The sequence below is a fragment of the Equus przewalskii genome, chromosome 9 (genome assembly GCF_037783145.1).
Source record: "Equus przewalskii isolate Varuska chromosome 9, EquPr2, whole genome shotgun sequence".
Classification (NCBI taxonomy): domain Eukaryota; kingdom Metazoa; phylum Chordata; class Mammalia; order Perissodactyla; family Equidae; genus Equus; species Equus przewalskii.
Window position 1 is genome coordinate 10,665,740 of NC_091839.1, and position 24,497 is coordinate 10,690,236.

Consider the following 24,497-nt stretch of genomic DNA (forward strand, 5'->3'; position numbering starts at 1 on the left):
TCATACCTCCAACTATCACAGACATCTCTAAACTGAATTTTTGGTCTCTAATGGTCTTTACCTCTAAAGGGAACTAGGACTCCCTAAGAGGACAGTTGATTCTCTAACTCAGGACAAGGCAGGCAGGAAATATGAACCAAAGAACAAGGTCAGCCTGATGTATCTTCTTGAGGCCTGAAAACAATTATCCCTTTAAGGAGAACAGGAATAATCAAAGGAACAAATGTAAATGGATTCCTACTGGCCAATCTGAGCATCACCCAATCATGATAATTAGTGCAATGGTTAATTGGAACAAGCAGAGTCTACTAAAACCACTTCATATTGATACTCAAAAGATATCACTTGGGAAGACTCTAGGAGGATGGCAGAGTAGGAAGCACCAGGACTCTCTCTCCAGCTAGACAACTGCACTGGCAGAGTACGTCTGATGTAACTATTTTGGAACTCTGGAGATACTGAGGCTTGAAACTCCCAGGGGAAGATTCAAACAGTGAGCTGCAGTTAATTTCACTCAATTTCAGCTCTTAGCACAGTAGCAGCTACTCAACCCCCACACCCAGCCACATGGCAGGCAGCTGTGCATGTATTCCTAGAGCAGCGTGTGCACACCTTGCAGGAGCCAGGACAGGTAAAAAGTACCCTGTCTTCCAAATATCAGAGATCTTTGGTCTGATTGCTGTTTCTTTTTTTCTTTCTTTTTTTTGCCAAGGAAGATTCACCCTGAGCTAACATTCGTTGCCAATATTCCTCTTTTTGCTTGAGGAATATTGGTTCTGAGCTAACATCTGTGCCAATCTTCCTCTATTTTGTATGTGGGTTGCTGCCACAGCATGGCTGATGAGTAGTGTAGGTTCACAGCGAGGATCCAAACCCACAAACCCAGGCCCCCCAAGTGGAGCATGCGAACTTACCCACTCTGGCTGGAGCTGGCCTCTGACTGCTGTTTCTGACCACAGAGGTGCAGACAAGGAGGCAGGCAGCCACTGTTGTTGCATCTCCCGTCACACTGTTGCAAGCCCCTCCCCCTCCAGCTACAGTGACTTCCAAGGTATTTAAAGGGTCAGCGCCCCTTTTCCCCCTTCATTTTTCACTTTTTCCTCTTTCAGGAGCTGGACATTAAAGACTAGGACGTTCAAAACCAAGTCTATATACAGGGAAAAGCTCAGAAAAGACCTTATGTTCACACCTCAGGCTTACCCTTGGCACAGAGACAGTCTACAACAAAAACAGTAACAAAAAAACCAGCAAATCTTGGGGAAAAGGGAGAATCTGATTTCTAGAGTTAACACATTATTAGATTCAGATGTCCAGTTTTCAAGAAAAAAATCACAAAGCATACAAAGAAATAGGAAAGTATGACCCATTCAAAGAAAATAAATCAACAGAAACTGTCACTGAAAAAGAACTAATGGCAGATATACCACAGACTTTAAAACAACTGTTTTAAAGATGCTCAAAGAACTAAAGGAAAACGTGGAGAAAGTCAAGAAAAAATGTCTGAACAAAACAGAAACATCAATATAAAGAGACAGAAGACCTAAAAAGAATTCAAAATGATATTTTGGAGCTGAAAAGTACTGAAATGAAAACATTCACTAGAGGGACTCAAAGCCAGATTTGAGCAGGCAGAAGGAAGACTCAGAGAACTTGAAGAAAGGACAATGGAAATTACTGAGTATGAGGAACAGAAACAAAAAATATTGAAGAAAAGCAAACAGACCCTAAGGGACCCATGGTACACCATCAGGTGGACCGACACACGCATCAGGGGAGTCCAGGAAGGAGGAGAGAGAAAAGGGCATAGAGAATATCTGAAGAAATAATGGCTGAAAACTTCCCAAATTTGATGAAAGATATAAAAATCCAACATGCTCAACAAACTCCATATAAGAGGAACTCAGAGACTCCCACCAAGACACACTATAATCAAACTTTCAAAAGACAAAGACTCTTGAAAGTGACGAGAGAGAAGTGAATCATCACATATGAGGACGATCCTCAATAAGATTATACGCAGATTTCTCATCAGAAACTTAGAGGCCAGAAGACAGTGGGCCAGTATATTCAAAATGCTAAAAGAAAAAAAAAAATGTCAACCAAGAATCCTTTATCTGGAAAAACTGTCCTTCAAAAGTGAGGGAGAAATTAAGACATTCCCAGATAAAGAAAAGCTGAAGGAGTTCGTGACCACTGGATCTAACCCTGCAAGACATGCTCAAGGGAGCCCTGCAGAGTGAAATGAAGACACTCAGACAGTAACTTGAAGCCATGCAGAGAAACAAAGATCTCAACAAAGGGAAATACATGGGCAACTATAAAAGCTAGTAAACAATGTTTTGTGGTTGTACTTTTTGTTTTCTACATGACTTAAGAGACTAATACATTTAAAGAAAAAAAAAACAATTATTAGTGTAAAGCTAGTGTAGTGTAGTGCCTGATATTGAGAGTTTGATTGCAGAGGCACCCATTTCCAAAGACGTCCATCTTGAATAAACACATTGCCAGCTGTTGACCCAACTAGGAAACAGGCAGATAAGGAATCAGGCTGCCCCCACCCCTGAAGCTCCCTCTTTCGGAAAGTCCCGGGGAACCTAGAAAACTGACGACTTGGGTGATCCTGCTTCTGTTCCAGCGCCCTAATTCCTGCTCTTGGGCTTTAATGAATAAAGAGTGAACTGGTGAAACCCTGGACACCCACCCTTGGTCCCTAATAAAGGCAGAGCCCCAGGTCTGTACGCTCTCCCTCTACCTGCAATCTCACCTCGATGGGGCCCGTGGGGGTGCCATGTGTCCTCCAGAACCTGTAAGTGATAAAAGCTGTTCTTCAGCGATCCCTCGTGGTTGCTGCTGAGGTGCATCCTGCAGTCATAACAAAAACCACAAGGGCCAGTCCAGCCACAACGCTGGCCCCAGTGGTGGAAGTGTCTGAGCGCTCGCTACCAGGAATGTGGGCTCGGGCAAGTGCCTCAGGCATCCTTGGCTGATAGCATCACTATCAACAGGGTGGGAACGACATGACATTTAGTATTACTGTAACTTTGGTTTATAACTCCAAATCTTGTTTGCTACGTAATTTAAGAGACTAATGCATTTTATATTTGCTTATGTTTTGGGGCACACAATGTATAAAGAGATAATTATGTGGCATCAGCAATCAAAAGAGTGGAGACAGAGCTGTAAAGGAGAAGAGTTTTTGTATGTGATTGAAGTTAAGCTGGTATAAATCCAAATTAGGATGCTAAACGCAATCCCCATGATAACCAGAAAGAAAACAGCTATAAAATATACACAACATGAAATAAGAAAGGAATTTAAACATTTCACTATAAAAAATCAACTAAACACAAAAGAAGACAGTAATGCAGGAAGTGAGTGACAAAAAACTATAAGGCATATAGAAAGCAAGTAGCACAATGACAGAATGACAGAAGTAAGTCCCTCCTTATCAATAATTACTTTAAATGTACATAAATCAAACTGTTCCAATCAAAAGACAGAGACTGGCAGAATGGAGAAAAACAGAGGATCCAACTATATGCTCTTTATAAGAGACTCACTTGAAATTCAAAGACACAAACAGGTTGAAAGTGAATGGATGGAAAAAAAAAGTCCACGCCAATAGTAACCAAAAGAGAGCGGGTGTAGCTATACTAATATCAGAAAAGATACACTTGAAATCAAAAAAGGTTACAAGAAACAAAGGACATTATATATATTAATAAAAGGCTCAATACAGAAAAAAGTTATAACAGTTATAAACATTTATGCATCTAATGACAGACCATCAAAATATATGAAGCAAAAACTAACAGCATTGAAGGGAGAAATAGGTCTGCGATAACAGCTGGAGACTTCAATACCCCACTCACAATAACGGACAGAACAAGACAGAAGATAAGTGAACAAACATAAGACTTAATGCAATAAACCAACGAGATCTAACAGACATATACAGAACACTATCCAACAAGAATACATATTCATCTGAAGCGCAAGGGGACATTTCCCAGGACGATCCTATGTTAGGTCACAAATTAAGTCTCAACAGACTTCACAAGATAGATATCATACAGAATATGTTCACTGACCACAACAAGATGAAGTTAGACACTAAAAACAAAAGGAAAATTGGAGAATTCACAAAACTGTGGAAATCAAACAACTCACTTTTAAACAACAAATGGATCAAAGAGGAAATCATAAGGGAAATTAGAAAATACTTAGACATGAATGAAAACAAAAAACACACCAAAACTTTTGAGGCACAGCAAAAGCAGTGCTAAGTGAGAAATTTATAGCTATAAATACTTACATTAGAAAACAAGAAAGATGACAAATCAACAACCTAACTTTATTAAGGAACCAGAAAAAGAATAAACTAAATCTAAAGCTAGCAGAAGGAAGGAAATAATAAAAATTAAAGTAGAGACAAACAAAATAGAGAAGAGAAAAACAATAGAGAAAATCAATGAAACTAAAGTTGGTTCTTTGAAAAGAGCAACAAAATTTATAAACCTTTAACTAGGTAGACTAAGGGAAAAAAGAGAGAAGACTAAACTCAGAAGCAAAAGTGATTAAATTGATTACTTTGATTACACTACTACTGATTAAAGAGAAATAGAGAGGATCATAACAGAGTATATGAACAACGGTATGCCAACAAACTGGATAACCTTGATGAAACAGACACACTCCTAGAAACTTACAACCTACCAAGACTGAATCATGAAGAAATAGAAAACCTGAACAGATCAATAACAAGGAGATTAAATCAGTAATCAAAGATCTCCCAATAAAGAAAAGCCGCAGACTTGACGGTTTCACTTGTGAATTTTACCAAACATTTAAAGAAGAATTAATACGAATACTTCTTAAACTCCTCCAAAAACAGAGAGGAAGGAACACTCCAAAATTCATTTCACAGGGCCAGCATTACCGATACCAAAGCCAGATAAAGATACTACAAGATAACTACAGGCCAGTATCCCTGATGAATATAGATGTAAATATTCTTAACAAAATACTAGCAAACAGAATTCAACAGCACATTAAAAGGATCCCACACTACAATCAAGCAGTACTCAGCCCTGGAATGCAAGGATAGTTCGATATATGCAAATCAATAAATTGGATACACTACATTAAGATTAAAAGATACAAATTATATGCAGAAAAGCATTTTACAAAATTCAACATCCTTTCTTGATGAAAACTTTCAACAAATTCCATAGAGAAGAAACATACCTTGATATAATAAAGGCCATTCGTGACAAGCCCACAGCAAACATCATACTCAGTGGTGAAAGGCTGAAAGCTTTTCTTCTAAGATCAGAAACAAGACAAAGATGCCCACTCTCACCACTCCTATTCAACGTAGTCCTGGAAGTCCTAGCCAGAGCAATCAGGCAAGAAAAAGAAATAAAAGGCATCCAAATAGGAAAGGAGGAAGTCAAATTGTCTCTATATGCATATAAATGATCTTTTTGAGAGAGAACCCTAAAGACTCCACCAAAAAACTGTTAGATCTAATGAATGGATTCAGTAATGTTGCAGGATATGAAATTGACATACAAAAAGCAGTAGTGTTTTCATATGCTAAAAACTAATTACCTGACAAAGAAATAAAGAAAACGGTCCTATTTATAACAGCATCAAAGAACAACAAAATAGTTAGGAATAAATTTAACCAAGCATATGAAAGATCTGTACACTGAAAACTATAAGACATTCATGAAAAAAATTGAAGACACAAATAAATGGAAAGATATCCTGTATTCATGGATTGAAAAAATTAATACTGGTAAAATGTCCTAAAATTCATATGGAACCACAAAAGACCAAGAGTAGCCAAAGTAATCCTGAAACAAAAGAACAAAGCTGGAGGCATCACACTTTCTGATTTCAAACTATGTTATAAAGCTATAATAAGCAAAACAGTATTGTATTGGCATAAAACCAGACATATAGAACAATGGGAAAAAACTGAGAGCCCAGAAATAAACCCATACATATATAGTCAAGTAATATTTGATAAGGGAGCCAAGAACAGTCAATAGAGAAAAGACAATGTCTGCAATAAATGGTGCTGGGAAAATGGGGTCTTCACATGCAGAAGAATGAAACCAGACTCCTCTCTTACACCACTCACAAAAATGAGCTTAAAATGGATTAAAGACTTAAATGTAAGACCTGAAACCATAAAACTCCTGGAAGAAAACATAGGGGAAAATCTCCCTCCCCAAGACACTGGTCTTGGCAATGATTTTTTTAGAAATGGCCCCTAAAGCACAAGTAACCAAAACAAAAATAAACAGGTGGGAGTCCATCAAAGGAAAAGACTCCTGCACAGCAAAACAAAGGATCAAAAATGAAAAGGCCACCTACAGAATGGGACAAAGTATTTGCAAACCACATATTGGATAAGAGGTTAATATACAAAATATATAAGGAAGTCATACAACTCATAGCAAAAAAACCCCCCCACATAATCCAATTTAAAAATGGGCAAAGGACCTCAACACATTTTCCCAAAGATATTCAAATGGCCAATAGGTACATAAAAAGCTCAGTACCACGAATCATCAGGGAAATGCAAATCAAAACCACAATGAGGTATCACCTCACACCTATCAGAATGGCTATTATCAAAAAGACAAGAGAGACATGCTAGTGAGGATGTGGACAAAGGGGACCCCTTGTATACAGCTGGTGGGAATGTAAATTGGTACAGCCATTATGGTAGAGTATGGAAGTTCTTCAAAAAATTAAAAATAGAACTACCATATGAGCCAGCATTTCCACTGCTGGGTATATAGGCAAAGGAAATGAAATACTACCTTGAAGAAATACCGGCACCCCCACCTACCCCGTTCATTGCAGCATTATTTACAATAGCCGAGAAATGGAAACAACTTAAATGTCCACTAATGGATGAACAGACAAAGAAACTGTGGTATATATGTGTATATACATGACTATTATTCAGCCATAAAAAACAAGAAAATCCTGCCATTTTTGACAGCATAGATGAACCTTGAGGGCACGGTGCTAAGTGAAATAAGTCAAACAGAAACAATAAATACTGTATGATCTCACTTATATGGGGAATCTAAAAACACTGAATTCAGAAACATGGAACAGACTGCTGGGTGCCAGTGGTGGAGAGTTGGGGGGAAATGGGTGAACATGGTCAAAAGGCACAAACTTCCAGTTCTAAGTTGTGGGGATGTAATGTACAGCATTGTGACTGAAGTTAACAATACTGTATTGTATATTTACAAGTTGCTAAGACAGTAAGTCTTGAAAGTTCTTATCACACACACAAAAAGTAACTGTGAGGTGATGGATGTGTTAACTAAACTTACAGTGGTAATCATTTTGCAATATATACATGTATCAAATCATTATGTTGCACACCTTAAACTTACGCAGTGTTATATGTCAACTATGTCTCAATAAAGCTGGAAAAAAATAAAAAAATGGATGAAGTCTGTTTCTGAACTATTAATCCTCACTTTTACTCTGTTGCTTCCTGATGTTGGCCTATGTTTTATTCTGTTCGGCTTAAATTTTTTTCCCAAAGTTAATCAATTTCTCAGGTGCCAGGCATAGTACAGGTGCTGGGTATAGAGTGCTGGGTATAGAGTGCTGGGTACAGAGTGCTGAACAACAAAAAACAAATTCTCATCAAAACACTCTTGGTTTCCTTTATACACCGAAGGATCCTAACTTTGTACAGAGCGCGGCTTCACTCACATCCCACAAGTTCAATTATGTTGACATCTTAATGTCGTTCATTCCTGAATTGTCTATTTCAATTTTTATTTTCCGTTTGATCCAGGATTTAAATACACATGATTATAAATTTCCAAAGAGGTGACAAACTCTCCACACAAATTACTTACCAGCTGCAAACTAGAGCTCGACAACAGGGATCTGAAAGCCAGCATCTTACCTAAATGATCAAACTCAGTTTCACCAACAAAGTGACAACCTGCCCTTAAATGTTTTCTGACATGCTGTGACATACAAACATTACAAAGTATTCTTCCCCCAAAATACATTTAATCTGAACATAATGGAGCCGCTAGACCTAACTTGCTCTATAAAGGATAGAGCAAGGCTAAATGACACTAGAAAGAAACAAAAAATCAAACACCTGGCAGACAATTTTCCTAGACTTCTCAAGTCAACATCAAAAAAAGAGAGAATGTTCTAGACCAGTGGCTCTCTGTGGTGCATATCCGAATCACCTAAAGAACTGGTACAGAACACAGAGGCCCCGGCTCAGTGAAGGAGGGCAGGACAGGGCCCGAGCTTATTTTTACCAAGTTCCACAGGCGACTCTGACACCTAAGAAAATTTGAGTCACTGTTCCAGACTAAAAGAGACTAAAGAGAGCTAACAACCAAATACAGTGCAGAATCTGGAATGCATTCTCCTAAGAAAAGAAACAGCTGTAAAAAGCATTTGAGAGGCCAATAAAGAAATGTGAATATAAGATAGATACTGTGGAATTATGAATGATTTCCTTAAGGGTAATTATGGTACCATGGCTACAGAAGAGCCTGCCTTTATGTTTGGGAGACACATACTGATGCGATAAGGGGTAAAGAATCATGGTGTCTAAAACATGTTCTCAATGGTACAACAAAAAATACACAGAAAAATAAACATGCGAAATTGTTAATAACTTTGAATCTAGGTAGGGGTGTATGGATATTTATTTATAGTTTCAACTTTGCCATATGTGTAAAAATTTTCATGATAAAGAGTTGGATAATACATAAGTGGATAGTTTTAATTTTGCTATTCTTTTGTGAATATCTGATTGATCTCAACTTCTGGACAGAGAACATCAATTATATGTTTTTCTGCCTATTGAAATTTTTATAGAGAAATCGCTTCAAAAACTCCCCGATTCTTCAACAACTGTATTTTCAACACCTCCACACTCATTAAACCCACAGGGTTTCTTCCAGCATTAACTTTCTGACATAACTTAAGGAATGAGCTCTTCATGAAAATTCTCTTCTGTTCTTTACATCCTACTAGATTTTATACAGAAGTTATTTAAAATTAAAAAATGGATGAATGGATGAGGCTTTTCTAAATTATTTGTAATAATACAATTTCCTCTCACATCAATAGCAGTAATGCTAATGAAACAATGTAAAGCTATTCTTTATGAGCACAGGCATGTGCCAAATACTCTTTCAAGGATTTAATATAACACATTTATTCCCATAATTGTACAACAATACTACCTACTGTTGCCATTACAAAGGATGCAAAAAGATAAGCATCCAGCCTGATGTCACACAGGTAGTGAAATGGCAATGATGATAAAGTATGTCCCTCAGGTAGACATTTTCTTACATTTGTTCCAGTAAGAGTTTTTCTCTAGTTTATGAAATTAACATATCTAGTAAAATATCTTTTATGGTTAGTAAATTGTGAAGACGAAGGCTACCCCATATTCCTTACATTCAAAGACTTTCTCATCAGAAGGCCTCTCTGAACACTAAGGTGTTTACTGTGACTACAAATATTCCCACGTTACTTACACTCAAGAGTTTCTCACCAGTACACATACTGTGCTGTCAGAGCCAATCTCAGACCATGATGAAAGGTCTCCCTGCATTCTTTTATACTCACGGGATTTCTCCCCAGTACGCATTCTCTGTTGTTGAGTCAACTGTTCACACCCAGTTAAGGTTTGCCCACATTCCTTATATTCATAGGACTTCTGGCGATTATGAATTTTCTGATGTCGAGTAAGCTGACCATTCACAGTAAAAGCTTTCCCACATTCTTTACATTCATAGGGTTTCAGACCTGTATGAATTCTGTGATGGGCAATAAACACCGAACTAAGTCTAAAAGTTTTCCCACATTCCTTACATTCATAAGGTTTCTCACCAGTATGAATTCTCTCATGTTGAACAAGGTTTGAGCTACAGCTAAAGGTCTTTCCACATTCTTTACACTTATAGGGTTTCAAACCCGTATGAATTCTCTGATGTGCAGTAAAGACTGAGCTAAGTCTAAAAGTTTTCCCACATTCCTTACATTCATAAGGTTTCTCACCAGTATGAATTCTCTGATGCACAGTCAGTTCATAATTACTGCTAAAGGCCTTTTCACATTCTTTACAATCATAGGGTTTCTCACCAGTATGAATTTTAATGTGTTGAATAAGGTTTGAGCTACGACTAAAGGCCTTCCCACATTCTTCACACTGATATGGTTTCTCACCTGTATGAATTCTCTGATGTATTCTAAGGTCTCTACCACGAGTGAAGCATTTCCCACATTCCTTACATTCATAGGGGTTGTCACCAGTATGAATTCTGTAATGCCCAAGAAACTGGTAATGATGTTGAAAGGCCTTCCCACATTCCTTACATTCAAAGGGTTTCTCACCAGTATGAATTCTCTGATGTACTCTAAGGTCTGTAGCATGACTAAAGCCCTTTCCACATTCCTTGCATTCACATGGCTTCACACCTGTATGTATTCGCTGATGTTCAATAAGTTGGTACTGATGTCTGAAAGCTATCCCACATTCCTTACATTCAAAGGGTTTCTCACCAGTATGAGTTTTCTGATGCCGAGAAAGCTGTAGGTGAAGTCTAAAGGCCTTTCCACAGTCCTTACATTCATAGGGTTTCTCACCAGTATGAATAGTCTGATGCTGAATAAGATTCGAGCCACGATTGAAGGTCTTCCCACATTCCTTACACGCAAATGTCTTCTCACCACTATGAATGTTCTGATGTCGAGTAAACTGTGTCAGAAGACTAAAGGCCTTTCCACATTCCTTACATTCAAAGGGTTTCTCACCAGTATGCATTCTACAATGTTCAATAAGTCGGTAATGATATCTAAAGGCCTTCCCACACTCCTTACATACAAAGGGTTTCTCACTAGAATGAATTTTCTGATGCTGAATAAGGTTTGAACCACGATTAAAGCCTTTCCCACACTGCTTACATTCATATGGTTTCAGACCAGCATGAATGCTCTGATGTTGAACGAGGTTTGACTCACGATTAAAGGACTTCCCACAATCTTTACATTCAAATGGTTTCTCCCCTGTATGAATCTTCTTGTGGCGATTAAGCTGGGTAGGAAGACTAAAGGCTTTTCCACATTCCTTACATTCAAAAGGCTTCTCACCAGTATGAAATATCTGATGCCGAATGAGTTGTATACGAAGTCTAAAGGTCTTCCCACATTCTTTACATTCAAAGGGTTTCTTTCCAGTATGAACGCTCCGATGCTGAATAAGGTTTGAACGACGACGAAAGCATTTCCCACATTCCTTACATTCGTAAGGTTTCACACCTGTATGTATTCGCTGATGTTCAATAAGTTGGTACTGATGTCTGAAGGCTATCCCACATTCCTTACATTCAAAGGATTTCTCAGCAGTATGAATTTTCTGATGCCGAGAAAGCTGTAGGTGAAGTCTAAAAGCCTTTCCACAGTCCTTACATTCATAGGGTTTCTCACCAGTATGAATAGTCTGATGCTGAATAAGATTCGAGCCACGATTGAAGACCTTCCCACATTCCTTACATTCAAATGGTTTCTCACCACTATGAATGTTCTGATGTCGAGCAAACTGTATCAGAAGACTAAAGGCCTTCCCACAATCTTTACATTCAAAGGGTTTCTTGCCAGTATGAATTCGGCCGTGTTCAATAAGTTGGTAATGATAATTAAAGCCCTTCCCACACTCCTTACACACAAAGGGTTTCTCACTAGAATGAATTTTCTGATGCTTAACAAGATTGGAACCACGATTAAAGCCTTTCCCACATTCCTTACATTCATATGGTTTCATACCAGCATGAATACTCTGGTGTTGAACAAGGTTTGAGCTACGATTAAAGGATTTCCCACATTCTTTACATTCAAATGGTTTCTCACCTGTGTGAATGCTCTTATGGCGATTAAGTAGAGTGGGAAAATTAAAACCTTTCCCACATTCCTTACATTTAAAGGGTTTCTCACCAGTATGAAATTTCTGATGTCGAGTAAGTTGCAGATAAAGTCTAAAGGTCTTCCCACAGTCCTTACATTCAAAGGGTTTCTCTCCAGTATGAATACTCTGATGCTGAATAAGACTTGAACCACGACTAAAGAACTTCCCACACTCCTTACATTCATATGGTTTATCTGTATTGTGAATAAGAGAAGTGCGGCGAGTGTAAGTGGGCATTTTTTCCTGGCTGATTATCTTTTGATTGACATGTCCCTCTTGATGTCCCTGTGGTCCCTCAAATTTACTTCTGTGTTTTGAATCATTTCTAAAACTGGAGGCCTTGAGGCCAGGAGTTTTACTTATTTCCTTTACACTCTGTTTGGGCAAATTTATTTCATAAATATCATTTTCTGTAGATGACTTGTCAGCTCCAGAGTTTGACTGCAAATCTGAAAGAAAAGGAAAAAGCAAACACATTTTTTATTGTCCTGTAACACACAGACATGTACAAAATCCATTATAGAATGACTTAAACCTAAAATACTTTCAGAGAAGTTGAAAAAGGATAAGAAGAGCTCCAATAGTCAAGAAAGTTTATGTAAGATGGTGATGTTCAGAATAGGGGAAGAGATTAACTTTGTGAAATTTAGGTGTTAAAATCATTTGGTAAGCTTGTTACAAATATTGATATTCAATTAACTCAGATGCAAAGAATCAGAATTTTTAGGAATAAGTCCTACGAAGCTGTATTTTCAACATCTCTATCAGATCATTCTGATGTAGATCAAAGTTTAAGGATCCATACTTAAAGCTGTTTGAACGGTTTGTCTTTACTCTTAAAATAAAATCCAAAACCCTTACCATGGATACCCTTACAAGAACTCATACCAAGCTACTGTCATCCTTTGTACCCTACCTCTTCCATACTGCCTTGTTTTAGAAACCTAAAACATGATACATTTTTTCCACACCTTCAGGCTTTGCTCAGGCTAGTTCATCACCCAAGAATCCTGTGGCCTGGGCTGCCTGTAGGAGACATCCCTCCCATCTTTTAAGTCTCAGGATAAGTATATTCCTCAGTACAGCTGTGCCTGTTGGGCCCTATCTAAGTGTGTCTCTGTCTTGTATTCTCTATTCACAAGTCTCATTCCTTGCTTTCATAACTGTTTCAATTACTTTCATTCATTCATTGCCCCATTTCTTTCTTTTTTTTTCTTTAAAGATTGGCACCTGAGCTAACAACTGTTGCCAATCTTCTTTTTTTTTTCTGCTTTTCCTCCCCCAATCCCCCAAGTACATAGTTGTATATTTTAGTTGTGGGTCCTTCCAGTTGTGGTATGTGGGACATCGCCTCAATGTGGCCTAATGAGCAGTGCCATTTCTGTGCCCAGGATCCAAACTGGCGAAACCCTGGGCTGCCAAAGCGGAGTGCACGAACTTAACGACTCGGCCACGGGGCCGGCCCCTCATTGCCTCATTTCTTATTCTGTATATTTTCTTATCCCTAAATCTGCCTATGGGCAGACACAATCCTGATAGCATTCACCAGTGAATAATAAGCTCATAGCACATAATAGCTGTTAAGTAGATTACTGGAGAATTATTGATAAAGGAAATTAGCCTGAGAATAAATGTATATAATACAAAAATAAGCCACTGGGAAAGGCTTATCATAATTATCACTCATCCAAAACCATTAAAGTTGATAAATAGGACCTTTCTCCTATCACTTCAAATGGAAACAAATGCACATGTGAGCCAGATCGGTCAAGTATATGTAAAAATGGGAAAACAAACCACAGAAGGCAGGTAGAAACTTGAAGCTTGAACCTAGTTAGGTTGATTGCCTGCTGAAATATATCAACAGGTTCTAAAAGAAAATCAACAGATGCTAACACCAAGATGACAGATGTTGGAATTATCTGACGAAAATTTTAATGCCGTAATCATGCAAATGCTCCAACAAGCAACCACAAACACTCTTGAAACAAATGGAAAAATAGAAAATCTCAGCAAAGATGTAGAAGGTATAAAGAAGAACCACGGAAAAGTTAGAACAAAAAACTATAATAACTGAAATTAAAATATTGCTGGATGGTCTCAATAGGAGACTGGAGAAGACAGAGGGAAAAAATAATGAACTTATGATAGAGAAAGATTTATCCAATCTGAACAGCAGAAAGAAAAAAGATCGAAAAACAAATGAACACACAACAAGGACCAGGAGGACAACGCCAAAAGCTCTCACATTCATGTCATGGGCATCCTAGGAGAGGAAAAGTGTGCACAGCTGAAAAAATGTTAAACTAAAGGGCTAAAACCTTTCCAATTTTGGAAAAATCCATAAACCTACAGATTCGAAAATCTCACTGAGCCCCAAAGAGAATAAACCTAAAGAAATCCACACCCAAACTCATCATAATCACACTGGTAAAAACTAAAGACAAAGGAAAAAATACTTGAAAGCACCCAAAAAACTCACAACTCATTACCTATCCAATACCTGGACAACGATTCAAATGACTCTAGGCTTCGCATCAGAAACAAGGGAGGGCAGAAGGAAGTGACGCGACATTTTAAAGTGCTAAAAGGAAAATTCTGCCCCACATTCTACATCCTGAAAAAGTCTTGGTCAGAAATAAAGATGAGATAAAGATGTTTTTAGATGACAGAATAGTAAAAGAATATCACCAACAGACCTATTCTAAAGACCTGCTAAAGGAAGTTCTTCAGACTAAAGGGAAACGATACCAGAAGAAAATCCGGAACATCAAGAATGAAGGAAGATCAAAAGAAATGGTAATTATCTGGGTAAATATAATAGACCATCTTTTCCTCTTGAGTTCTTTAGAACATGTTTGATGGTTGAAAGAAAAATTGTATCATGTGATGGGGTTTTCAATGTATGTACACGTAATGCGACCACAGCACAGATGTAAGACAACTAAAGCGTGAGGGAACTATTCAGTGAGATGTGACTGGAAAAGGGAGGTCATCAAACAGAAATTTCAACAGGATCTCATTTTGCTCAACAGAAATAACTGTACGTATGTGTGTGAAGGTGTGGAAGGACAGGAGTAAACCAGGAATTACTGAAGAACACAGTTGTGAGGGTTACATTTTTAATTCGGACTTGTCTCTACTAATTTTCTATAATGCACCTGCATTAAGGCCATGGTAACAAAGAGATATTAAATATTCATATGCCACCAATAAAATGGTTTCAATATGAAGCAAATATAGATAAAATATAAAGGAAAACACATCTACAAACTGAATGGGAGATTCTAACATACCTCTTTTAGTAATTTGCAGAAGTAGATTTTTTAAAAAATTAAATACACATATATATAAAAAACACAAAACAAACTTGACACTACCAACACACATTCCTTTTTCAATCACACAGAACATTTATAAAAATTGACCATATACTGGATTATAAAACAAAGCAAGTCTCAACGTACTTAAAAGGAGTGAAACAACATATTTTCTGACCACAATAAAATCATGCTGTCAGATCAATATCAGAGATTATTCATTTATTTGGAAACGGAAAAGCCATACTTGGTTCACCAAAATTACAGTAATCTATACAGACATGATATTACGTGATTCTTCATAGGATGCTATTGGAATTATGCCTCCATTGTGGAGTTTTCTGAACCAAATCATGAGAAAAATTTTTAGTCACACATATTCAGAATATCATGCTTTAAGAAAACTGGCCTGGATTTGGACTCTTTAAAAAAAAGAGGCCAAAGTAAAAAATAAATAAATAAAAATTTGTTTAAGGCACAGAAGTTTAGATTAAAAGGAAATAAAAAGACCTAACAATAAATCTATTTATGAACCTTAATTTGATCCTAAATTGAAACACGCTCATACAAAAAAATTAAAAATTAAAAAGATATTTAACAATGAACTGTACTTTAGATAAAGCGCCTGAAACAATGATGATTTTCTTAGGTGTGACAATGATAGGTTATTTAGGTTAATTAGGATAATGAAGTCAATCAGGAATAATGAAAGGTTATTTACGATAATGTCCTATTCTTAGGAGATGCAAGCTAAAGCATTTAAGGTATCTGTCATGATATCTGTGACTTAACCCTCCACACGACAGTAAAAACGGTTTAAAATATTTCGATATATAAATACTTATAGCAAACATGGCAAATGCTAGCAATTGGTGAATCCAGGCAACACTTTTTTGTGGCTTTTTTTGTTTGTTTTTTTAATTTTTTTTTTAAAGATTTTCTTTTTTTTCCTTTTTCTCCCCAAAGCCCCCCAGTACATAGTTGTATATTCTTTGTTGTGGGTCCTTCTAGTTGTGGCATGTGGGATGCTGCCTCAGCGCAGTTTGATGAGTAGTGCCAACGAAACACTGGGCCGCCTGCAGCGGAGAGCACGAACTTAACCACTCGGCCACGGGGCCAGCCCCCAGGCAAGTTTTAAATGGAATTCACTTATTCTTTTAACTTTTCTCTAGGTTTGAACATTTTCAACATAAAAACCTGGGAAAATTTAAGGGGAAAAAAGTACTCGAGTCAAATAAATAATCAAGAAAATTAGAAAATATATTGAGGGAAATGAGGAGTGAGCGCTAATGGGTATGGGGTTTCTTTCTGGGGTGAGGAAACTGGTAAAGAACTGACTGTGGTGAGAGATGTGCCCGTCTGTGAACACACTAAAAACCTCTGAATGGTACACCTTAAATGAGTGAATTTTATGGTATGTAAATTATATCTTAATTGTTATATTAAAAAAAGAACAGACTTTGAACTGTTATCAACATACAAACACTCAGGGAAATTGTTCCATGAGCCCGTAAGACTGTGTAGGAGAAAAAGTTCAAACAACCAAATTGACCAGAGATACCTCACACACACATACATTCTTAGAGAATTCACACTAAATGAGGATTATCAAGATGAGATTACAGCATATGACAATGCACTTTGAAATGTATGGGAAAACTACAAAAAATGGGGAGAAAACGTGGAGAGCACAATCTGTTTTCAATAATCATAGCATCATGGTAATGCTGGCCGTGTTATTCTCAGGATGTTTTGCATATAATGTGAGATAAAACAAATCAGTAATTATAGGATATTCTGTTATCCCCAGTATCGCTGAGAACCAAGAATTTCAGTTTGAGAAAAAACAAGACACAGATTTAAGATAGATTAGGTTAAGTAAATACCCTGCAATCCTAAAACTGAGTTAGAAAGAGCAGTGTCAACTCGTGGGGCATTTATCCTTAAAACAAGACTACACGTGTTTATTTCCTATCTCTGTCCCCTGAAAATGCCTAAAAGCAATGACCTAACCAGGCAGGATGAGCACCCCTGGTACCCAGACTGCGGTCTTGAAACATTATTTTCCATCAAACCAACCATGGCTTTCTGGAGAAACGTCTTATTCCAGGTTTGGAAAAGGACATGTACAAGACAGGCCTGGAACAGGCTGTCTTACTAGACAGCAGGAATCTCTCATAGTCCACCAGAGCCAGGTTAAAAGGGCTCAGGAGCCAAGCTGAAGAGGCTCACGCTGGCCAATGAGGGGACCAATTTGAGCATCAGTAAAAATAGTAACTTGGGACCAGCCTAGTGGCAAAGTGGTTGAGTTCACACACACTAGTTCAGCGGCCTGGGATTTGCTGGTTTGGATCCCACGTGTAGACCTACACGCTGCTTGTCAAGCCATGCTGTGGTGGCATCCCACATATAAAATAGAGAAAGATGGGCACAGATGTTAACTCAGGGCCAGTCTTCCTCAGCAAAAAGAGGAGGATTGGCGCCGGATGTTAGCTCAGGGCTAATCTTCCTCACACACAAACACAAACACAAAATAGTAACAATAGAGTAAAATACATCAAATATTTTAATTCCATGTATTCAGTCATCACAAAAAATAGGTCACCTTTGAAAGGATGCTAGGAAACTAACTCATTATTTAGAAAACTGGTAAACAAAGGCAAAGAATCAAGTATTTATCTGGACTTTTCCAAATGATCTATATAACTGAGTAACCAAGCAGTAAATGAGGCAGTTTCTCTTTACAGATGCACTCTAGCTGATACAGAATAAATGACAGAATTCGAGTATCACCAATCTGCAAGCTCTAATGAATTAATGGACACAGTAACGGACCATCAAAGGCTGCGAACATCACTAAAACTAGACATCCCGACATCGTGTGCCAACCGACTGAAGAATGTCACCGCCACCTCGCCAACAGTCTTGCCAAAACGACCCCAAAACCTGAGTCAGGTTAAACTTCTAGACCCAGGGATCAATCTACAGGAAGCAGAGGACAGAGGAACATGCTAATCTATACCACAGGGTGCAATCGGCAAAATCCAGATGGTGGGAAACCAGAGCACAAACGATCTAATCTTATCAAGAAAAAACTGTTAAGAATAAAAAAAGGTTACGAGAACCTATAATTTCAAAGAGACTAAAGACTTTCTGAAACAACAGGCAAAATAAATCCGACTGTGGGAGACGGTCATTGAGATGATAAAACTCTAAAGAAAACTCTTCTCGCAGGGAGGGAAAGGCTTGTAATTTGTGAAGAGGCACGTGACCGGCTCCGGCGCAGCTGACAGAATCCTAACTCACGACCTGGTGGTGAAAGTGCGTGACCCTTAATACAACTAATCACGCAATTCTTTGTTTCATGTGGTTTTCTGGATTCTTGTCATAGTTTGTTTACAAACTACGAAATGAAGAAAATTTTAAACATCGTAATTGGCTACAAATAACTTGGAAAACATTCCCTATTCCTCACAGTGACGACCAAAACCTCGTTTGGTCTGGCCCTGGCCTAACTCCCAGACCTCCTTCCTACTCTCCCTTCACCTCGGCTCTAACTTTTCTTTTTTTTTTTTTAAGGTAGCTTTTTGGTGAGGAAGATTTGCCCTGAGCTAACATTTGTTGCCAATATTCCTCTCTTTTTTTTCTCTCCCCAAAGCCCCAGCACATAGTTGTGTATCCTAGTTGTACGTCCCTCTAGTTCCTCTATGTGGGATGCTGCCACGGCATGGCCACATGAGCAGTGTGTAGGTCCACACCCAGGATCCAAACCGGAGAACCCCGGACCACAGAGCGCGTGAACCTAACCACTTGGCCAATGGGGCCGGCCCCTCGGCTCTAACCTTCTTACTGCTGCCAGTCACACAGAGATCACTTCCTGCTCAGACAGAATGCTCTCGCCCAGGGATGGGGCCTGAACCCCCACTTTTGGGAGAGCATGCCCACTTCAAGACACGTCCCCTGACCACTCGGGCTCTGTCATTCTCACCACCTTATTCCCATTTACTTGTCTGCACAGCATGATTCGTGACGTTACTGATCTAGTCATTTGCTTATTGGTTTAATCTACATCTTGCCCACTGCAGGTGGAGTCCAGGAGAGAGAGCAGGACTTTATCAGTCACGTTTGTTTCACTGTATGGACAGTGCCAACCACAGGGCCTTGCCTGCAGTGGGCACTCGATAAATATTTGCTGAATATAAGAATACATTCTTTAGACAGGGGAAGCACATATAGAAATCTAAATGCAAAGCAGGGCTGGAAAGCAGCTGGATGCAAAATCTACGTTAAAAGTTTATACTAGGAGCCGGCCCCGTGGCCGAGTGGTTGAGTTCGTGCGCTCTGCTTTGGCGGCCCAGGGTTTCGCTGGTTTGGATCCTGGGTGCAGACCTGGCACTGCTCATCAGGCCACGCTGAGGCAGCGTCCCACACAGCACAACCAGAAGGACCCACAACTAAGAATATACAACTATGTACTGGGAGGCTTTGGGGAGAAGAAGAAGGAAAAAAAAAGAAGATTGGCAACAGATGTTAACTCAGGTGCAATCTTTAAAAGAAAATTTTTTTAAGTTTATTCTGGGAAAGAAAGCAGGCACTCAGCACTAAAAGGGGAGGGGAATAAGAGAAGAGAAATTCAGTCATCAGTAAAAGACGAAGTTCCTCCAATAGCTCGTGCTGTGATCTTTATTTCCTTCCCAGAGATCAGGCGTTTTTATCTAAGAGGCCTTGGGTCTTCGAAGGAAGGTTTCCAAACCACCTCTCAGGGGTGTGACTCCTCTCTGACCACGGGGGGGCCCCAACGATTACGGCCCCCTGCTGGCTTTCCCCTCACTCACCTGGGTTCTGTCCGCCTGTTTCTTTCCTCACACCCATCCACGGCTCTTTCTCCTGCTCCAGGAGGGTAATGACATCTGGCTTAGAAATGGAACTTCCTCCTTAAAAGAAAAAAATGACACATGATGTAGAAATTTTTAATTAAAAAAAAAAATCTTCACTTGAGACCTGGTTAAATTTACAACTAGTTAAAAGTCAAAATGATACTGAGAAAGACTTCAGAGAAGGGTACGAGAATTGAATAAGAGACCGGTGATCTTAGAAAAAGGACTTAGCATCATTTAAAGTCATATAGGGTCTGCCCTTGGCGTGGAATTATAACTTAGTGGTTGAGAACATGAACCTTCAAGCCTGACCGCCTCGTTCAAATCCTCTGTCAGCCACTAGCAGTAGAACCTTAGACAAGCTATTTAAACTCTCCGTCCCTCAGTTTGCCCATCTCTAAAAAGGGGATGATAATAATACCTATCTTATAGGACTGACATTAAAATGAAATTAGTTAATACATGTAAAACGCTTCGAACACTGCCCGGTATTTAGCACTACAAAGCTAACTATTATTACGCTTATTGTTGTTATTTATTTTGCCTTTTTAGACATTTTTGTTCTTTCTTCGTATATTCATTCAATGAAAAATACAAACTTCATGGCTTGCAACTTTCAACTACATGGCAGGGAATGGAATGTTTGCTGAAGGACATGGAATGTGTCCACTTCAGTTTTAAACAAATTCAGTTGACCCAATCAAAATTATGGACATCATAGAGGCTTTTTAGAAAAATTCAAAACACTATTCTCCTTGCAGGCGGGTCAGGAAAAAAACCCAGATAGCCTACAGTAATTCTGCAATCAAACACAATGTGAAACTTGGTTTCTCAGCTAATGATCATGCAATGAAGGTCTAAGTTTTCAAATTCACTTCCTCGGTCATTAAGAAAGAGGCAGCCACAGAGAGGACCAACGTAAGGGAGAAAGTTCACTCAGCGATGGGCAAGATGCAGGCATTTTCAACCCAACAAATCCCAAACTATTTCTTTCGGTAGCGAGAAGAAGGAACTCAGCTACTGCTTAAATGACAGCCCAGAAACTCATGGTGAAGACAACAGACACTGACAATTTATCATTAATAATTATAAGTATTTAATACTCATCCACATTTAGTAGTAATGAACATCGGGGCAGACAGCCTTACCGAGTGAGGCCAGGTGGCTGTAGTTGTCCAACATCACATCGCGGTACAAGGCCTTCTGAGCGGGGCTGAGACACGCCCACTCCTCCTGAGAGAAGCTGACAGCCACGTCGGCAAACGTCACGGATCCCTGAAACCACAGACACACGTATCACAGTGAGACTGAAGGAAATCATTCCAGATGGAAGGAGAGGGAGGGAAGGACCACACTGCAGGAAGGGGGCGATGCGGAATTCCGCAGGGCGCCTGCACGTTCTTGAGGAAGCCCACTCGCGCAGAGCAAACTTCTTGGGTACCATGCGATAACTCACTAATCCCAGCATGTCTGGGGATGGATAAAAAACCTGAATTTCCCTACTACCTAGGCACCATGCCTGCCTCACAACGCTGTAAGTGTGCACTTCTACACCATGTTCAGCCAGCCCTGGGGGTCTAGTGGTTCAGACTCAGTGCTGTGCTCACCGCTGCGGCCCGGGTTCGTTTCCTGGTCAGGGAACCACACTGCCCCCCTGTCGGGTGTCACATTGTGGCAGCTGCGTGTTGCTGGGATGCTGAAAGCTATGCCACTGGTATTTCAAACGCCAGCAGGGTCACTGATGACGGACAGGCTTCAGCGGAGCTTCCAGACTAAGACAGACTAGGAAGAAGGACATGGCCACGCACTTCCGAAAAAATGGGCCATGAAAACTCTATGAACAGCAGTGGCGGTACACGGGGCCACCAGGAGTGAGAATCAACTCGGCAGCAGTAACAACAACAAAAACACCGTCTTTCCCCGTTAAGGTATAAGAAAACCAAATTTCATGAAACCTTTCCCCCAAGTTTTATATAAAATATCTATTTTAGAAAACAGAGTTTACATAAAATTGAGAATGTTCTCATTCCTCAAGTTCATTATACTAGCTGAGGCCGAAAGCATTTTTTCTCGTCGTAAGTGATTTTTATAAGCTGCATAACAGTCCGTATAACTGACACACTAGATTTGATCCTTCTTTTCTGTTTATATATTCAGATAGTCAACGTCTCTATGGTCTTTCCCAATTCCGGGAATTTACAATCGCCCACCACTTACACACTGGACGATCTTCCTGTTACCATCCACCGTCCTCACCGAACTTTCCTAAGAGCCTCATAAATAGATCATCTTGTCACACATGGAGACCGAGGCCACCCGAAAGCAAATCCTATCTTATCCACCTGGAAAGCTCGAGTCTGTGGAGAAGTCTCGAGGTTTTCCCAAGTGTGGTCAAATGAGCCAGTCAACTCTAACTTCTCAAACCCCACAAACCCGCTTCCCTGTGGGGACCGACCCCCACGGCTCCAGCGTTTCCTCTGACAGAGGACTGAGCACAAAGCGGAAGTTAAATAACGTGTTTAAAGAAAACGCAACACCAGTTGGAAAAGAGAGACACGGACAGGAAGAGCACTAAGCTTTCTTTTCCCACCAACCTTCACTGTAATGGGACAAACTGGGGTGTAGGATCATGGATCCTTAAGAAGGGAGCTCCAGGGGAAGTCATAACTGTCACCTAACCTGAAAGTCATCATATTTCAAGGGGAAGAAATAGCAACTTACGTGGACCATGTTTTTAGAATTACAAAACCGGTCAATCTTCCTCATGCTTCCTCTCCTAGAGAAAAGAAGGAAGGGTTTAAGGAAAGCTGTGCCTCAGTGCTCTCAAAGTGACTTAAATTAATAGAACAATTGTTTCCTCCATTTCTATGTCTCAACTACCCCCCTAAGACTCCTCTTCCATCCCTTCTCTCTTCGCACACATCCACGTGCGTGCGCGTGCGCGCACACACACACACACACACATACACGCACGCACGCTCACTCTCTCATGCAAATGGCAACCAGTAAGAGGAGTCTGGACAAAATCAAGCTCTCCTCCAAACCCCAGGGAACCCATTGTCCTCCAAAATATCCCAGCAGGAGGGATCCTGGCCAGCCGTCCACTCCTGGGATGCGCATGTAGGCCTAGGACCGGCCCCTCCTCCTGCTCCGTGCAGATCCTTCCCACCCGCTCCCAGGTTTCAGGGCTGGGAAGGGGTCACATCGTCCAAACCAGAATTCTTGGTGAAGTGGGGGCTGGGGAAGTGAAGCGCAGCATGAAATCTGGAAAGGCTGTCGATGGCACTGCTCAGGCACTGCTCGGCGTTCCGAGCCCAACAAAGCCACCGGGTTAAATACAGCAGAGCAGCCACGCAATGAATACTCAGTGGTCACTAAATGTTCAACATATAAGGGCAGCAGAAAAATCAGCCTACAAAACAGGATGTGTGATATGGTTACACACGTAAAATATATGTATAAATAACTATAAAGACTAACAGACGTTGAGAGAAAAAAATTCCAGAAAATTATATGCCACGTTAACAGTTCTTAACTCTGTATCATGGCCCCAATTCTCTACTTTTTGTTTAAGGTTGTTTCATAATTGTTCTAACTGTGGCCAGGCATTAACGTGGAATATACATACAGTTATATTCAAATACAGACACACACACATGCATTCACATACGTTTACGGATTTTTCCCTATGAGGAAAGTGTCCTCCAAACCGGATGAAGGACCACCTTTTATCCAGACAGCTTCCCTCCGACCTTGGTGGGGAAACTCAGGAACTCTAGCGACCTCTTGTTTTCACGTCATGGGTTTGTTCCCTTCATTTCCCAATTCCTGAACCAACCCTAAGATGTCTGTTTTTATCTGATTATGTTAGACTCATTTTTAGAAAAAACGTCTGCAGGCCCCCAGGCAATATCCTGTGTGCGTCAGCGATGCTCTCATTGCTGTTCCTCTCACGTCTTCCTAATAGAAGCTTTATTACTTTTCTAAACCTGTCATTTTAGTCATCGTGTTCTCTCAACAGCTGCCGAGTCACCTTCTGTTATTAGTCACTTTGCATTTAACATATTTAGAATTTCTAAGTCAGGTTCAAATCTCACAACAGGATTTGATTTAATGCTACAGAAATCCCATGGGTTTATTAGACTTTGGTCAGAGCTTGGTGACTACAGAGTAAAAGAGGTCTCCTTCCTGTCAACTGTCAAAGTATGCTAGGTGAAGTTTTCTGATGGCCTTATCAATTCTGCCATATCCTTATTCTTATTCAGATTTTATTTTCTTTGCTGGATAAAAAGAAGCTTACAAGTG

The 24,497-nt window shown here is 39.7% G+C and overlaps 1 protein-coding gene across 11 annotated transcripts in view; it reads right to left on the reverse strand.

Annotated features, from left to right (window-relative positions):
• The window catches only part of LOC103558848 (zinc finger protein 780A), a 34,275-nt gene that overhangs the window by 5,143 nt on the left and 4,635 nt on the right, over positions 1-24,497 (reverse strand). For 4 of the 11 annotated variants that reach the window (XM_008532072.2, XM_008532073.2, XM_008532074.2 and 1 more), the window contains 4 exons: positions 22,914-22,968; positions 21,341-21,467; positions 20,151-20,249; positions 8,709-12,444 (listed from right to left, as the gene is read on the reverse strand). In XM_008532072.2, coding sequence (XP_008530294.2) covers positions 9,572-12,444; positions 20,151-20,249; positions 21,341-21,467; positions 22,914-22,958 — 3,144 coding nt within the window. In that variant the 5' untranslated portion in view covers positions 22,959-22,968 and the 3' untranslated portion in view covers positions 8,709-9,571. Of the gene's footprint in view, positions 1-8,708; positions 12,445-20,150; positions 20,250-21,340; positions 21,468-21,799; positions 22,000-22,913; positions 22,969-23,406; positions 23,605-24,497 lie in introns of those variants that run through there. The other 7 variants (XM_008532076.2, XM_070557752.1, XM_070557753.1 and 4 more) reach the window with 4 other exon arrangements.